The sequence below is a fragment of the Mastacembelus armatus genome, chromosome 6, assembly GCF_900324485.2.
Source record: "Mastacembelus armatus chromosome 6, fMasArm1.2, whole genome shotgun sequence".
In the NCBI taxonomy this organism is placed as follows: Eukaryota; Metazoa; Chordata; class Actinopteri; order Synbranchiformes; family Mastacembelidae; genus Mastacembelus; species Mastacembelus armatus.
Window position 1 is genome coordinate 7,321,432 of NC_046638.1, and position 18,858 is coordinate 7,340,289.

General features: G+C 41.3%; 1 protein-coding gene across 1 annotated transcript; it reads left to right on the plus strand.

Moving 5' to 3' along the window:
* Positions 1 to 626: 626 nt before the first annotated feature.
* On the plus strand, positions 627 to 18,528 carry camk1db (calcium/calmodulin-dependent protein kinase 1Db). The gene is made up of 12 exons (XM_026311597.1): positions 627 to 1,024; positions 1,209 to 1,355; positions 9,484 to 9,615; positions 10,742 to 10,816; positions 12,659 to 12,797; positions 13,179 to 13,305; positions 13,560 to 13,635; positions 14,545 to 14,657; positions 15,080 to 15,158; positions 15,849 to 15,936; positions 16,081 to 16,243; positions 16,755 to 18,528. Exons 2-12 carry the CDS (start codon positions 1,261 to 1,263, stop codon positions 16,904 to 16,906), a joined length of 1,239 nt encoding a protein of 412 aa, XP_026167382.1. The 5' UTR covers positions 627 to 1,024; positions 1,209 to 1,260; the 3' UTR covers positions 16,907 to 18,528.
* The last annotated feature ends 330 nt before the right edge of the window (positions 18,529 to 18,858 follow it).

Here is an 18,858-nt window from a genome sequence, read left to right on the forward strand (position 1 = left end):
TGTGCAACATGTTTCTTTTCACCAATTCTTAAGAGCCAGCACAGCTATTGAGTTTAACTTAATAAACTCATCATGAAGTGGGAATGCACTGAAGACATTTCCTCTAGACCCCACCAGGTTTTGGAAAAAGTTTCCTGTGGCAAAAGAAGTGGGTTTGGTGGATTCAGCATTAATTTATTTTCCCTTGACTGTCTATTCAAACGCACTTATAGAGGTCAGAATCATAAATCACAACTTTGCCTTAAAGGTATTAACCGTGCAGCATATGACATTTTAATATTGATCATTTAAACGATGAATCAGTTCATTTTGTCTGTAAAATGATAAGATGATATTGAAATGACTCTTTTTAGTTGAAAAAAACAAAAACCGTTTTGTCCAACGACCTGTCCATAAAGCAACTTCCACAGGTACATTTGTCCACAACATTTATGAATCAGCTTGGGCGATTTGTCTCAGTCCACCCCTGGGCAAGGGTCACCTGCCACATGGGCCCCAATGACACCTAACTACGCCCCTGCCTTAACATTGCAACACATGTTAAGCGTCAGTTTGTGCGACAAACAAAAAAATCGACGTTTGTCCTGAACCTTAAGATTTGTCGCAGCGCAGAGAGAGAGAGAGAGAGAGCGCGAGAGACTGACCCTGGCACCGGAGTTTGCACCGACCGGCCCGGTGATTTGGTGCAATGCGAACACTTAAATCTGTGGCTGTGCTCGCTGTCAGATAGAAAGGCGGGAGCAGCAACCTCCCACTCCTCCTATCGCTATAACAACCACAGGGCGGTCGGTTGCGACTCGATGGCACAAACGCTCGGATGCGCCTGCCAAGTGTCATCCTCCCGCACGCAGCCCGACCTCAAGCTCCCCGCGTCGCCGCCTCACGCTGACTGGATCCCGCCCGGGCAGGAGGAGGGGGAGAGCCCCGTGCTTCCCCCCCCCCCCCCGTCACAGTGATCTGAACACAGGGAAGCTCAGGCTCTGGATCCGCTACGTCAAAGAGATTAGTCAAATAACCTCTCAGGGTAGGACATACCTCTCCCCTGCTCGGGTCGCCTGGCTGCGTGCATGGGCTGAGGAAGCGAGTCGGAAAGCAGCCAGGAAGCTCTCGGTGAAATACACAAGTGCAATACTTTCCCTTTATTTCTATTTTTTAAAATTATTTATTTATTTATTTATTTGGACTGGGTTGTGGCGATCCTCCAACAGCGGCTTTTCTTTTCCTCAAACCCACCACCAACCCACCACCCCCCGGTGCGAAATGGCGAAAGAAAACGGCGAGTCCAGCGATGGATCTTGGAAAAAGCACGTCGATGATATCAAGAAAATCTTTGACTTCAAGGAAGTCCTTGGGACGTGAGTAACGACACAACGCGGCTTTTGCAGGCTGCGAGAAACTTTGTCGAGTTTGTGTAAATTAGCGTCAGACGGCGTTGACACATTGTGGCGTTGAACGGAAATGAAGAGAAGAGCAGACTGACAGCTGTTGAATGTGTGTGTGTGAATTGACAGACGGAGACATGAGGCCCGTTTCAACTTAACTGCGGCTGGAATAGAGAAATCCAGTCTGCAGCAGCATAGTGGTCATTGGTCAGAGAGGGAAACGCTGCTAAACGAGACAATGTGTGAAGTCAGTTCATTCAAAAAACAAAAAAACCAAACAACTACTGCAGCCTGGTTTTCTTCTTCTTCTTCCCACAGAGCAGGGCTGCAGCCTGTACAGCCAGGTGTTTATTTGGAGTCTTTTCACTCCACAGGGGCCCATCTGCATACACATCTGTGTGTGATGCCTGTGTCTTCTTTGCTTTCTTCTTCAAACAGAGGAACAAAAGTGCAGCAGTGACACAGTGTGTCTGGGTTTATGGCTCCATCTGACTGTTGCTTATATACAGGAAACATGAGAGCTGTTCTGCAGCGCAGCTTCACTCTTTGGCTTGTTCTTATGGTTTAGGGACCACTTGGCGTTTTGGACCACACATCAGAAACATTCCACAGTTTATTTTCGGTCTGCTGTTGGGGTTTTTGTGTGACTTGGTCTTTTCTTCTTTGAGTGAGTTGTACTGCAGAAAAAGAGCCAAAGCATAAAATAGAAGCCCCCTGAGCTGCTGGTGGTCTTATGACAGAAATAACTCTGGAGCAGTCAGCCTTGCCGTAAATTATATATTCACATCCCTGCTCTTGTAACTGGGAGTAAGTTAATGTGGGGATGTTTGTATTGTTGGGGATGTAGGGGAAGGCCTGTGTCTCCCTGGGGAAATGCTTTTTTTTTTTTTTTTTTTTTTTTTTTTTGACCTCAGAAACTGATGTCAAGCTGAGGAAAAAAAATACTTCTAGTTGCTAAACTGGGACAGAGGTCAATCATAAACAATAAAACAGTCACTGTGGGTGGCTCTTGATATATATACGCAACCTCATCTTGTGTCAACTTCATATAATCAGCATCTTCTTGGCCGTCTTCCCCATCTTCTTGTTTTACGAAACTCTAAACTGCTCTGCGTGACTGCAGACCTGTTTTTCCTGAGCAGCAGCATCATAAAATTCTGATACAGACTGGTGATTCACAAAGCTCGCTCAGCACTTCAGCTGTTGTACTAAACAGCCAGACGTTCCTACCTGGAGGCAGCTCTGATTTCCCCAAGGCTTTCATTTATGTGCGAAGAACCTCTGAATAACACCAGTGAATCATCATGATTTACTGTCCACACAATAGCCCGGGTGGAGGAACATACACAAACACACACACACACACACACACACACATACACATATCCATCCCTCGCCCACAACCCGACACACATCTCCGGGGCCAGTTGGTCACTGCTCAACCCTTATCTTTTATACTGTACAGCATGTTCTTATCCTGATCGACTTTAAGTAAGTCCATGCACTAGTTCCTGTGTGTGTGTTAAAAAGGGAGGGTCTTGTTGCAGCACAGTGAAATTCACAGCAGGCCACCTGGGGCAGAAAAGCCCAGCAGCCCTGCAGCTTTGCCTTAGAGGATTAAAAATGAATGAGGAGGGACTGTTGGTCAGAGTAAGAGACCTAGATTACCTTCGTCCTCATCCTTATTCTCCTGCTGCTGCTCCACCTTTCAAATGTAGGGTCCCTGTCAGGTTTCCCCGCTCAGTATCCAAGAGAGATCAACTCTCTACAGCATCATTGCCAAATTAAACCCATCTATTGGTGCTGCACACATACAGTACAAAATGCATTCGTTGAAGTACACTGCTTAAGTATAAATTCGGGTTACTGAAGTTTGAGTGAGTGTTTTCATTTTATGGTACTTTAAATGTCTAGAGCTCTACATGTCATAGGGCAGTGTTTTATAGTTGACTTTAATAATTATCAGCCAGCTCTACTTATAGCTCACTGTGCTCAAAGCATTCAACCCAATAAACCTAGAATTATGAAAAATGATGCATTGTTATAGATCAGCCTGTCCAACAGTTCAACAAGTTAATTATTATTCGATGTAACACTGTCATTTAATTAGATGTTGGACTTTTATTTGTCCAACATTTCAGAGGCATCTACCTGAAATAGAATGTTTTAATGTTGTGGCTTTGTTATTTTACCTAAGCTAAGAATCTGAATATATTCCCAATGACTGCTGCATATTTTAACACACCTCTGGCATGAAATGATTGAGGCGCAGCTGTCCAGGTTAATGTTGTTATGTTTTATTGACTGTGATATTTGAATGTGAAAATTGGAAAAAATAAAATGCACATCAAATTAAATATTTTTACAAAGATTAAAAATTAGATTTCAGCAGTGGCTGGAGGCCAGACTGTCTGTGTGTGACTGTCATGACTGATCAGCTATTGATTGGGGTTTGTCGGCAGGAAGCCTGCCGTGCTGTCAGTAATGCTTTGGCTTCTTCCCCTGTGTTTTCTTGCTTTAGAGGTTGTGAGCTAATGAGATCTTCGCAGCTGAAGTCAGTCCTAACTCACTGCCACTTGCCTTGCGGCTAATTTCAGACCCTTAAGCTTCTGATGCTCTGTAGATGCAAAGTAAGTAACTTGACCACAAGCACCTTCAGAAATCCTAGTGGGCAAGTGTTGTAGATGTGCAGAATAAAATGGACTAGTCAGTCAATCAAAGCTGAGATGTTTGTCTGAGATACTTCTTTCTAGTACTAATCAATGTACTAGAGCCTGAATAATGAATAAACATGCACTCGTCCAAGTTTTTCTCTTGGTTCTCTTTCAGACATCTCATCTCAGACCAGTCGTAGACACTGTGTAGTATCCCCATGCCATTATTTTAACCAGATTTTAAATATGTACATATTAAATTTGTATTTATACTTCAAAAATTTGGAATTCACTGGAATCAATGAATGTACGGAGACATAACAGGAGGAAAAGGTATTTTGGTTGTGCTGAAAAGGTGAAAGTCTCAGCAGCCACTATGACTTAAAAATGCAGACAGCAGAAACTGAATTTTCTAATGACAGTGACAAACAACCCTGTTTAATGCAGGTATCACTGCCAATACTGAATCCACTTAAAATTGTTAGTATAAATGCAGTTACTAATATGACATATTGGATCAGCCCTATTGTATCGAAGAAGGTGACGTTCTGTCAATATTTATAATAGTGACACTTCTTCAGACACCAGTTACCAAACATATTGCCAAACATGTTAGCAAGCAGTTGTTTATTTACACATTTGACAGTTTCTATTCTGTTTGCTCATGAACAGGTAGTGTGCACTGAGGTTTTTTTGGGGGGGGGGGTTCGTTCCCAGAAGACAGCAGTCTGCTGTGATAGCAGTGAAACCGAAACAACACAGCTGAGTGAATGCGTAGAGTCAAGTGATTCATCGTAGTTGTTCATCAGTCTGAGCAGCCCCTCTAAAGAATATCATATAGGCAGTACAATCTACCATAAGTCACTCAGGTGAATAACTGTTCTTGTTTAAAGCTTCAGTGGGTAGTAATTAGCAGAAATGGATTATAGTACTCATAAATATGTTGTCAGTAGTGTGTAATCACTAGAAAATATCAACTGTTGCATTTTCATAATCTTAGAATGAGCCTTTTAAATCTACATAGTGAGCAGTGAGGGGATGCCTTCATATTTTACACATTGCGTCTTTAAATGTGTCTAGAGAGAAGGCCAAAAGCAATATTTTCCAATTGCATCTGTTTAGGAACTTGTCATGTGTTTTCCAGAATCCCCTTTCTGAGAATAAGGTGCCAAAGTTCCCCGTGTTAGCTCTCACTGCAAACTAAGCCACACCTGATTCATTCATATCACTTGTTTGTCACTAAGGCTGAAGTGTTTATGGTTCTTTTTGCCAACAGGGACCAAAACTATTTCCAAGTTTGACATGAATGAATCACCTGGCCAGTATAACTAATATTAAACTGATCCTGTTGATGCATCTGTGCATTGACCACTCTCTGAAACAAACAAAGCTTTTGTAGAGACTCACTGAGTCCTCCAAAGCAGCCTGAATGCAGTGCAAATGGCAGCTAGGCAACTAGGATGACGGAAGTCATTGGTTATCCCACTGAAGAAGACACTACCTTAAACTTCCCACCACCACTGTCCTTCAGCGAAAATTCACTGCAGCAGCAGGGATTTTATCTCACGCTATAATGTTGGAGAGTCAAATAATTCAAAAACATAATGGGTAGTATGTTGTGTGCCTAGTAATTTCCAGCCTTTGCCATCACAGTGAATGCCTGCAGGGCCACAGTGTAAAATCCACTGCACTCTTAGTGTTGTTATGGAGCAGGCTGGCCGGTATCAGTGCACAGGAGGAGATAATCACCCATATTAAAATAATTCAGCTTCTCTCTGTTGGGCTGATTTGTGGCTACAGGCAGGTTTCTGCCAAACATTTCCCTGCAGTGTTGGATATTTTTTTCTTTGGTTCTTTATAAGTGGCATTAGATGTTATGAGGTTATGACCTGACCATCTTCGTCTGTTTGATCTACAGTCTGGTGAACACAGTGCATATTTCTGGAAAGTAGCCTCAAGTCCAGTGTGTGTCATTGTTGTTTAATGGTTTCTAGCTGCTGGGTTTTGTTCTAGTTGTCTTATTGGGGTTTATTTGACTTTGCTGCATCAGATCAGTGCAGTTTACTATCTGACATGTCAGAAAGCCAGTGCTGGCAAGTGTGAATCCTCAGGAACCAAGTTGATAGCCCAAACCAAATTGATCAGATTTCCTTTGCAACTTGGTAGAATGTAAGATAAGTACAAATTTGAAATACCTTTCTTAAGTCCTAACATTTCATGACACTATTCTACTAGTATTATTGTACTTCTTACTCCATAGCATTTATTTGATATTTTACTCAGCCCCAGTTATCCAGGTGTTTTAGATTACAGTGTATACTTATTGATACGCCCTTTATCTATATCTAGATAAAGGGTGACTGTGAAGTCAGTAGGTTATACCTTCAGTAGCTTTACCTGGATTATCAACTTTTCCATGCCATATGTTGTGTAACAGGCTGCTGTAATGCATCTTACACAAGATGATTCAGTGTGATTGCTCAGCAACACCACAGTATATGCACTGCCTGGGAATGTCAATAAATGAACCTAAGTTATCATAACCCTAGACCCCTTTATCCAAAAACTCTTCCTCTATCAATATAATCACTAATGAGCAGCTGAGGTTGAAGCCTAAAAAAGTTAATTCAGTGCTTTGCTTTGCATCTGCAACATCAGCCACCGGTTTCACACAGAGAACAGCCCACATTCACATTTCACATTAGTCAGCCGGGTTGGCTTGGCAATGCTGCACATAGTGTGGTGGTGTTGTCGACTGCAGACTGTCACACACACACACACACAGCTCATACTGCCATACGAGAGCTGCGAACAGGGAGCTCTGTGCTTCTTAAAATTCAACTATTATTATTCAGCCAAGTGAGTCAGTGTGCTGACTTGATTGTGACACTGGGTCAGAAGCATTTTGCCGCCACACAATCATATTTATCTTGCGTAATAGACTGAGATGTGCTTCAATAAAGCGTCCAGCTTCGATGGAGCTTTCTGTCATCACTTCATATTGCTCCAGATCAGATCAGTGATTGTTCTAGGGATGAATTTGCTGCGGTGGTAGCCAGTATAGGTTAGATTTTATATATTGCAACAACTAATCATTATTTAGATTTCGTTGATTAAAAGGAATAAACTGGTCAAAAATGCCCATCACAGTTTCAAACTACGTATGGTATCCTCAGATTGCTTTATGTGTCTGACCATCAGTTGAAAACCTTAAGATACTGTGTGTGATTTATTAGGATATATGATAAAGACAATGTCACATACTCACATTTAAAAAGCTGAAACCAGCAAATGATCATTTTGGTTGAAAATGACTGAAAGAATTAATTGCACTATCGAAGTTATGTGTTAATGTTGTTACTGTGTCTTTGTGTGTATGTATGTGCAGCATGTGGGTGGTAGTATCACCATATGCATGTCTCCAGCACATATCACACCCTTTTGTTTCGTGTAAACTATGAATTTAAAAAAAAATAAATGGTATGAGAACTTGCAGCACAGCTTGTCATGCTTCATGCATTGATAGAGTGAGGGAAGTCACAGGCCTGGATTCTGAGATGTTGTCATTCACAGGAAGTGATGTTGTGCTTGTCAATGTGGTGAGCTGGGGGACAGAAATGGTGCTCTACGCTTTCTAACCAACCTCTCTGTTAGCTCACGGGTTTCCTGTGGTTTCCATCACTGCATGCCTCCTGCTGCAGAAAGCGTGCTCTGAAAAAATGGTGCAAGAGCGTTGGTTAACAGGCTCAGCGTGCTCGTGGAGGAATTTTGTATTTCCCCTTATGTCCACACAGCTGTGGAAATCAGATGCATGTGGTGAATGGAAATGATGCTTGTTGTCCTCACTGCAATAGCTGCTGTGGAAAGACAGTGCTGTAACAGGCCAGCAAATAGTCCCTCATTTACACAAGCCCTTGAATTTGCATATTGTCCCACACCACTTGTCAGAATGAGGTTAAAGCAATAAGGGCATAGGCTCCAAGCCCTCTCAGTTCTGTTTGTTTGCAGTTCCACCTCACAACACCTGGAGCTAGGTTTTGTGATCAGGTAGTTTATTTGTGCACAGTCTTTGTGTGTCATGACCCTCCCTCCACCATGTGTGATGGCAAAGTGAGGGATTAGCATGGATTTGATGGCCACAGTGGGACTTAGTGCAGCGAGAGCACTGAGTTTAGAGCCTGTTGGGAGGAGTTGATTACACTTGATGCTGGTGATCTTGTTTATAAGGCAGGTGATTCACTTCAGGTTTGTTTCCCTTTGTTCCAGCCAGCCACCTGTTTCAGCAATCAAAGATTATATCAGGCAGGGAGAAGAAAAATGTAGGAAGCAGTATAAATAAATGTATTTGATTTACATAAACATAGTTTCTAGGCTTCTTTACTTTTTTATTTTGGCAAAAGATTACTAAAGAGAGTTCATTGCTTTTCTGTTGCTTTATACATCATTCCTGAGGAAAATCTGTGATAATTATTTTATAGAATTATATTTCTACAAATCTCAGTCCTTCTCACAAAGCCTCCAACAACTGACACCTGTACAGCAATTGTCAATTAACTGTGTAGAGCAACTGGCCTTTTTCGTAAGATCACAATGTGAACAATATATAAAATATTGGGAAAAACAGAATAAAAGTAAAGCAAAATGTGAAACCATATGGCTCATCCTGAAAAGCAGCAACAGATACAGGTCAGAAACTCCACTTATGAGTAGAATTGAAGACCTGAAATACTCGTGTAGCATCATGAAACCACAAAAAATATCAATACCTCTGTCACTAACTATTATCTGAAATTTTATGTTGACAAATTTTTGTAAACAACTCTTTGTCTGAGCCATCAGTGCATCAGTTGATCAAGGATTATTTGAGCCTTTTAGGTTACAATAGCTCTTTTGGCCCAGTGAACATGAGAGTTTCAATATCACCACTCCTATTAAAAAAAATGTTCACATGAAACCATGAGGGCACATGCAGGTACAAAGGTGCCAGTAAAGGTGTGTAATGCAAACAAGAAAAATAGCAATCATGCCGCCTGCCCGTCGAGATTATTAAGGTGGACTGAATGTGGTATCATAGCAACAGACAAGAGATTGCTTGAGCAAATATTCCCTTAATTCTGTATTTGTTTTAAACGCTCTCTTGTATGGAGACAGATGGCCGAGGAAGACACGGTATCTGCCGTCCTAAATGGTTGTTTTTTAGAGGTTTTAAAAGTGTTTGCCGTGCTTTTGGCTGCACATGATCACCAAGCGTAAGCCAACACAGAAGGTTGTTGGCCACAGTCAGGGACTTTGCCAGTTCTCAGTAAATATTCACAATATGCTGTTTGTGTACTCTGGCCTGTCTGTGTCTGAGTGCTCTCTATCTACTCACTGACAACAGGTTTTCTGTCAATATTGCCTGAGCGCATATAAAGCAGGACTAACATGTATCTCTTTCTCTCTCACAGGGGTGCATTCTCCGAAGTGGTGATGGCTCGGGAGAAGGCCACGGGAAAGATGGTTGCAATCAAGTGCATCCCGAAAAAAGCGCTGAAGGGGAAGGAGACAAGCATCGAAAATGAAATCGCCGTGCTTAGGAAGTAGGTACCGACTGACTAAGCCACAGGAGAGTTTGCAGAAGAACAGCACCACTGTAGAAAAGGTCACCACCTTGAGTCATCCTTGGGGACGCTTGTGTGTGTCTCTTCACTCTGAGTTGGGATGCTGATGCCACTCAGTTTATTTAACAGTCATTGTCAGGATTAATTGACTTCCTTGTCGAATCACATCTCTCCACTATTTTGGTTCTTCAGTGTCTATGCACTCACACACCTGCACAGGGTAAGATAGGATTGCATTGACACCGGGTGAAGATTCATCGTCCTCCAGGGTCTGATGGGTAATTCCCCCTGAGAATCTCAGTTATCAGTCACTCTTGAAGTAAGCACGCCAGTTGTTGGGTGTAGTTGCCTGGTTACAGTTGCTATCATCTGACTTTCTCCTCTTTTTTTTTTTTTAAATCTCTCGATTTCTTATTCCCTTTTCTCCCTTTCTTCATACTTGTCTCTTTTAGCATAGCAGCCCTGAAACTGCAACCTCATTTTTGTTCTGGACATTGAAAGGAAGTTGTGAAGGTTGTTTAGTCCTTTGAGACTCTTCCCCGCCTACTCCTCTTACACTTCCTCCTTTTCAGCCATCTTCCCTGCTGAACTTGCTCCGTCATCTGCATATCTCCTTGCAGAGGGTTTTTTTTTTTTTTTGGTTGGTTGCCTAGACACATACTCCCAGCATCATTATCTATCCTATAGACTTTCTTTCAGTAGCTCCTTCTGACAGGGGTTGCCACTTCATGACTCATTGATTTGCATACTTTAAGAATTCCTCCTGCTCTCCACACACACAAAGGGTTTTCTGCCTATTGTGAAGCATTTGGTTTGTCCGGTTCCTTTTTGACATGAATAGATATACATGGCATACGCACATGCACACACACACACACACACACACACACACACACACACACACACACACACATACACATACACACATACAGCAAGTGTAAATTCAGGAAGTGTTTTGTAATAGAAAGCAAAAATGATCTGTTTTCAGTTGGCAGGGCATCATTTTAACAAAACAAAAGGATAATTGCACCTGATCAGAGGGCCTGTACTGAAATGAAAAGAGGCTCCAAGCAAACACAGTGAATTTTCTGCTCTCCCTCTCCAGGATAAAGCATGAGAACATTGTGGCTCTGGAAGACATCTATGAGAGCTCAAACCACCTGTACCTCATAATGCAGTTGTAAGTACATCAACCCAGCATCCTGTTTGTTTAGGTCAGCTCTTTGGCTCCCACTTAGTTTTGTCATTTTGACAATATGTTTTGATTTTTGCTTGAATGAGCTCATCTAATGTCTTTGAGGCAATGCTTGCCCTCCCATTCATGTCTGAGTAAGTTTATGATGCTTTGAACAGTCTTTAACTGTAGTATTATATGTATAACTGGATCATTGATAAAATTTTTAATCTATGCAATAGTCAAAATATAAATTAAAGGAATACACTGACATTTTGGGAAAAAACACCTCATGAGATTTAGATACGGCTTATAAAAATATGAAGCTGTTTGTTTAATCTGTAGAAAAACTAGTGTAGCATTTAGTGCCATCTTCAAATGGCAGCTGTTCTGTGGGTTTTAAATCAGAGACTTGTCCTGAAGCCACTCCAGTATTGTTGAGGCTGTATGCTTCAGGTCTTATCATACTGTCACGCCAGTCTTACTATGCCTGCAGTCTATAGTAGGTTTCTGACCAGTCCCATAGCATGATGCTGTGGGGATCACTGTAGGGATGGTATCAGACAGGTGAGGAGCAGGGCCTGGGGTTCACCAGACATAGTTTTGTCCAAAGAGTTACATTTTTGTCTCATGAGACAAGAGAATATCTTTTTCCTGCTGTCAGATTTCTATAAAGTCTGGGATTTAAAAGCAGGCTGTCATATGTCATTCTGTTTGTCCACTCTACATAAAGCCCTGAGTGTTGGAGTGCTGCAGTGATGGTTGTCTGTTTGGCAGCTTCCACCATCTCTGCTGAGGATTGGTTGTCATATTTGGAAAAAAACATATGTTTTGATTTAATGGCTTATTGAGTGTATATTGATGGGTAAAAAGGGGTAATTTCATTCATTTGAAATTAAATCTGTCTGTTAAAGTGAAAGGATCTGACTACTTTCTGAAGCCAGTGTATGTAACAATTACGTTGTTAAATGTTCAGCTGCTCCTCTTAGCCATTGCCATTTTCCTGTGTGTGGAATACACAATGTCGTCATGATTACTGAGACCTTTCCCCTTGCCACGACATTTCACAGTGTTTGTGACTAATGCACCAGCAATTTAGACACCGATTATCTGCCCTCTTTGTAGCTCTGAAAGGTGCATAATGTTGCCTTGAAGTCTCACTTATAAAAACGCTGATTGCCATCATCTGTGAAAGCAGACACATTCTCGTAATTGATGCTCAACTCGAGTCACTTGTCGTGTCTTCGCCTTTTGTGATTGTGATTTAAAGTGGCTGAGAAGAATGCTGCAGTAACAGTATAAATGATGGGACAAGTCTCCAAAAACACAATGATGTGTTTTTTTAAAACTCAATAACAATGCTGTAGAAATTACATTACATTACATTTACCTCAAATGGATAAAGAAGAACCAAGCAAAAAGTTGCATTCATACATACAGTTTTGTATTTGGATGGTTCTGGAGGCAGTTTGAGATGAAGCACTGGCAGAAACTATTTTAAAACCTCGAGCTTTGAATCTAGGTCAGAGAAGTTTGTTGCATGATCTAAGGTTGGGTGCAGGTACATATGGGAAATAAATTGCTTTAACTAATTGTTGCATAATTTATGTTATTTTGTTCACTGCCTGTAGGTTATGCTGGGAGCTACAAGGTTGCATGTCTGCTTCTCTCTGTGCATTTACATGTTTAAATATTTGTGACTTTTCTTTTTTGGTCTTTGTATTGATACTTGTTTTTTTTTATTTTTATTTATTTAGTTATTTCTTATATTTCTTGTTCTTCTCTTTCTGCTGCTTCTTCACCATCTTCTTACATTAATCAGAGCTCTGCTGTTCTCTGTGCTGACAGGGTGTCTGGAGGTGAGCTATTTGACAGAATTGTAGAAAAGGGTTTCTACACAGAGATGGATGCCAGTCGGCTCATTCGACAGGTTTTGGATGCAGTCAACTATCTTCACTCCATGGGCATTGTGCACAGAGACCTGAAGGTAACACTGTCAGTATTTAATAGGTTATTCCTCAAAGAAACCACAGCATCTGTTGTAGAAGAACTGAAATTGCTCTGCCTCGCAGAGAGAGAAAATCAGAGGGGAAATTCTCTGCTCTTTAACCCGTGTGAGTGATGTTACGTGAGCTCTCGGTGTGGAGCGCCCATAGAGGTTAAATGTCAGGGATTTTCCTCCTCAGTGAAAGTGCCTCTTGGATGAACTGAAGAACTCCCCCAAATGTTTCATATTGTGTTTCACATCTCATTGTCTGAATCACTGAATGAGGTTAATCTACACAGAAAAAAAAAATGCAGAAGCTCATATAAGCACTCGCAGACAGATATGCACAAACACACACAGACTCTTTTCTTTTCTTTGCAGCCTGAGAACCTGCTGTACTTCAGTCCTCATGATGAGTCAAAGATCATGATCAGTGACTTTGGCCTGTCAAAGATGGAGGGAACAGGTGACGTGATGGCCACCGCCTGTGGGACTCCAGGATATGTGGGTGAGGATGCCCTCTGAGCTCTGGCTTTGCTGGAAACTTGGCCTGAGATAGTTTGTAGCCCCATTTGGCTAAACCTAATCTATTCTGCCAGTAGCCACAGGTTAACTTTGGCCATCTGCTACAGGCAAACCAATGCATGGTTGCCCTAGCTCTCTTTCAGGATGAATGGTCATTAACTGTTTTGTATTGTATTGCATTGTATCTTTAAATGAATGTTGTTTTAAACAGTTTAAAAAATAATATTATTCTTCCAGCTCCTGAGGTTTTAGCTCAGAAACCCTACAGTAAAGCTGTGGACTGCTGGTCTATTGGGGTCATTGCTTATATCCTGTGAGTACATAATTTAAACATAAATGAAATAGAGAATTGAAGTTTATTTTGTGTATTTGATGTATTAGAACCTGTCATGTAAACAGCAAACCTTAATTCACTGAGATTCAAATCCTGCTTATACAGAGTGTCCTTACCAATAAGAAAAAGGAATTCAGACATTATAAAGCAGATAATAAGAAAAAGAAGAATTTAAAAATACATCTGAGGCTGATGCATCATAAATGAAAATATTGAATAAATCGAACATTTGAACTAATGCAGGTAATATTTGAAATATTATGGAATCACCTACAATAACAGCCCTAAACCCATCAAACAATACATTGAAAATAGCATATGCAGATTCTAATATACTTTAATTGATGCTAAACCAGTTCTCTTCCCACAACTGTTGTTCCTGTTGTACAGAGCTTTGGAAGCTTTCAGAGTAAAGTGTTGCATGAAGCTGCCAAGCTAATTAAGTAAAGTGATGTTGCTCTTTAGCAAAGAGAAAACCCCTGCTCTTGTTATCCATTTGTTAGGTTTCATGAATTTTGAGATAATCGTGATAATGCCCACACAAATGAGGCTTCACGCTCGTGGTTGTTATGGAATAATTTTTACTGTTTCATGATCACAAGTATAAATTAAAGGTACAGCATGGATTCATGTTGACCAATTTGCATGCCCCCTTTCCCCTCACATCATATGAAAATGGACAAAATGTTTTTTTCCCTCTTGGTATAGGTGTAGTCTCTATAATCCCTCAAAACCGTCTCCTGTTGCATGCTGTATGGAAAATCAAACTAAAACTGCCAGTGAATGAGATTAGGTTGCAGCAAATCCTTTTAGATTTGGGTTAAAGTTTATAGTATCCACTGGATGATGCCGCTCACACAAAGTGTCGTTGTGTAATCATCTTCCCAGGCTTTGTGGCTACCCTCCTTTCTATGACGAGAACGATTCGAAGCTCTTTGAGCAGATTCTTAAGGCAGACTATGAGTTTGACGCGCCATATTGGGATGATATTTCAGACTCAGGTGAGCTACAATATACTGTTTGTGCCTGTGTGGCCATATTTTTGGTTAAGTCATAATACTTTATTTCAAAGGTCCTATTTTTTATTTTTGTATTTTGTCACCAGCATGTCGCCCTTATGTATTCCCTACTTTGCCACGCAGGATGTAACAATTTCACTGACATGCAAAAGATGTCTTACTTATGCAGTAGAGGTCCTCAGTAACTAAAATAAGAGAACTGATATTTAGTATGTGTACTAACTCTATTTTCTCTGTAATTAATACCAAATTAATTTCCAGGACCTGTATTAGAAGACTCTTCAAGAAATTGCAGGACCTTTTAAAATAAAGCGCTGCATCTTTGAGTGCAGCATGCATCAGATTAAACAGTAAAACGTGTTCTTATCTAGATTTGCTCTTGACCTTTTTAAATCTCTTCACAGCCAAAGACTTCATCAGCTGCCTAATGGAGAAGGACCCAGAGAAGAGATTCACATGTGACCAGGCTCTTCAGCACCCCTGGTGAGAAACTAACTGCCGCCACACTGTGCCCCAACCAGACAATCACAGGGAACCACACATCTCAGTGTGATTAAACAGCAGTATGACGCAGATTGCCAGGCTCATGCATTTGTCATGGAGAGCATGTCCTCCCACTGTCATCTGTCGCCATGGCTCAAAGCCACGAATCCACCTCTGCTCAGCACCGCCAGCCCTCAGAGAGAAATCTGCTGAATAAATGGCTGCCAATTAGTGGCTGGCATCCTGAAGGATCCTTGAAGAATGTGTAAGCCTTAATAAACAATTAGGATGTCTTCCCAGGCCCGAGCCAGAGCTAACGAGAGCGAGCTAGCGTGGGCTGCTGTCTCCAGCTGCGGTGGCCAATATGAATAAGTCTGTTAGCTTGTAATGAGCCTTTCGGATTCTGGTTGTCCTTCTGATACAAAAATGTGATCTGTGATACTGGTAACAGGTGTCATATCAGACAGAAATGGCTTTCAATGACAAGGTTTCCTACAGAGATATCATGATACATGTGACAGAAAGTGATACAGTGTGGGAGCTCCTGTAAAAACATCTCCCCCATCCGTCAAAGATGTTTTGGCTGAATGAAAATAAATGACAGAAGGAAACAGCAAAATGACGTGAGGCTGAGGTACAAATATGACTGAGTAATTTAATGCTGCGTGTGTATGTGTGAATCATTTTCAGGATTGCTGGAGACACGGCTCTTTGCAAGAACATACACGAGTCAGTCAGCCGTCAGATGCGGAAAAACTTTGCCAAAAGCAAATGGAGGGTGAGCACACAGGATGTCGTCTATCTATGGATATCATATAATATCATTTCCAAAAACAGCCACCTTTTAGTAAAGTGACACTTTGGTGCATCTTTCTTCAGGGATTTGATATTACATGGATCTTTTCACATCCTCTCTTTACAGCAAGCCTTTAATGCAACGGCTGTAATCCGCCACATGAGGCGCCTGCAGCTGGGCACCAGCTTTGGCAGCAGCATTCACAGCAACAACTCTGTGTCCAGCCCTCAGAGCCGAGCTCCCGCCAAGAGCCAGTCTGTGGACTGTGCCCCGCTCTCCCTGAAGGATTGTGAGTGACACTTCAGATGCTCTCTGTAGACATGAACATGTCCAACTTCTAGTACTGCACTCAGCTGAGCTCTGTTCCCTTTTCTGCTTCTGCCCTCTCCATTAAGTTAATTGGCAACAGTTAAAAAGGCTGCAATTTTCAATTAAACTGACTAAACTGGGTCTGACACGAATCATGTGGTCATCTCTGTTGGCGTGTAACTTAATATAAGACCTTTTAAAAACCGAGCTCTGTTACAACACTGCACCTCTGCCCGATTTTTAATTGCTCAAATGGTTAAATGATTAGTTGATATTGAGAAAATAATCAACATTTATTTGTTCTAGTTCTTCGAATGTGAGAATTTGATGCTTTTGGAAATTTGCTTATGAGATAGAAAGTATTAAGAAGAGATGGACTAGCACATACATGGTTTTGGTCGTTCATGGCATTTGTTAATAAATATTCAAACATTTTCAGGCTTGTCCTTTAACTTATATTTTCCTTGTTGAAAATGTATTTTCTCCCAAAGGCCCTCCAATAGCTCCTTTGTCCTCTGCTGCCAAAGTGTACAATCAGGACTCAGATGCCCCCTCTCCTGTACGGGAGGAGCCGTCAGTAGTGGCTGAGCCATCGCGGCCACGACCCTCCACCGTTACCGTCATCCACACGGGGACTAAATGACGCCAGGTTCCGCGGGAGGTGAGCTGGGAGACCACGGAGCTTTGAGACGGGATTTAACCATCCCAGGCCTCGTGATTCAACATTGTTGCCCAGTTTGCCCATCCCGCCACCTCCCTTCTATTTCTGTCAACCATGGGAGGAATTTGAGGAGTCTTGCCTCAGCTCCATTTACTATGGCTCAGCATGGCACTCATCCTACAGTCATACAGACCTGGAAGCACGGAGAAAGAGAGGTTCACCAGAAGTTGTTACTGTGGAAGCCGTGCTCAGCCTGGATTACGGTTGTGTGGCAGATAAACCAGCTGTTCTGGAAAGCGCCACACTAAAGGGAATTCTTTGTAGAAGCTCCTGTCATTTCTGACTGTGAGCATCTCGAGAGGGGATGCTCCTATGTATGCCTTGTGTAAATATCCTGTCTGGAACTGTTGAGTGGAGTCCTGTTATGCAAGTGAAATATAAGCTTCAAGCTGTGGTGAAAAATTGTAACATCATCTGCACTCTGAACCCGTCGTCATTTTGACAGCTCATTAATTTGCTGTGGTATTTGCTACAATGGCTCACAGGGTTATAGGTCCCAACAGTATGACAGTATGTGTAATCTCTTTACTTTAAAGTGTGTGGACATGAAACATGAGCAGGATTATGTGTTTTAGTCATGGAGTGTGAACACTGAGGGGGACAGTGCATTGCACTAATGTAATGGATTATTTATTTTCTTATTACATATTTTGACTTTTGTAAGAATACCACTTGCAGAAATGTGAAAATGTGTTGACTGGACTGAAAATTTATTGCATTGAAAGATAAAGACACAATATATAATTGTTACTTTGTAATTGCTGTTTTATTTGATGAATACTTTTTTTTTTTTTTTTTTTGATGTGACTGTGAAGTCCTTCCTGACCACAGGAGGGCAACCACATGTTGTTGCTTTGTGACCAATTCTCAGGGATGTGCTCCAACATGGAGCTGATCAGTGCCCTCTCAGAGTGGTCGGATGGGAATGCGTAGTAAAACCTCCAAATACTGCATATTGTTCTAATGTGCCACTGGGAGAGATCGACAGATGTTTGGTTTCTTTAAATCCATCATTATTGACAGTATCATGTTCCTTGTACTGAATGGATTGTTTTCCCTTTAAAACCTTTAATTATAGACTTGGATTTAAAGAAAGTGTTTATCTGTGAAGTGTGCATTCATGTCTGCTGTATAAATGTTAAAGGACAAATGAATTCAAATATATCTTGATAATGATTGCTCCTGATTGCACAATCATCAAATCAGTAGTGTACAGTTCAGTGGTTGAAATTTTGTGCTCTGCTTCCACTTGTGGGGTTGCTGGTCTGAAAACAGCTCACTCACTGTGTTTAATCACTGTGCATTCATACCAGCCTGTTGAATTTAGCAGAAGACTCTCACAGAGACATTCACACAGAGAAGAGAAGGAATCTGTTGTCGTATTTTCTCTGTGGTACCTCTATTTAACTTTTAGCCACTCTACACAAAGTACGAGAACATGCCCATTATCAAGGGCCTTGCCATCTTGAATTATCTAATGTGTATCTTGTGGTGAATATTGACACATGCCTCTGTTTACTGTAAATACAAATCTCAACAACACAGTTTGCTTGGGTCCTCAGTGATTTATTTTTTGTCTTCCCTATATATACATGAAAAGAAAGCAAAAACATGAAGCATTTAAAGTACCCCCCCCTTTCCCCGAGTATGCATGTATTGCACATTGTTGCAGAACTGTGATGTGGATTTGTAGAGATTCATGTATTAAAAAAAGAGGCTTGTTTGCATGTGTTGTTGCTTCTTTTATCAGGAGTAAACATCAGGAGTTAGTACGGGTCTGAGAACATTTCTTACATTACACATTGTTAATGAATATAGATTTTAAACTGGTTTATGTAATATATTTAACAATTGTTAATACAAGTTAGTAAATC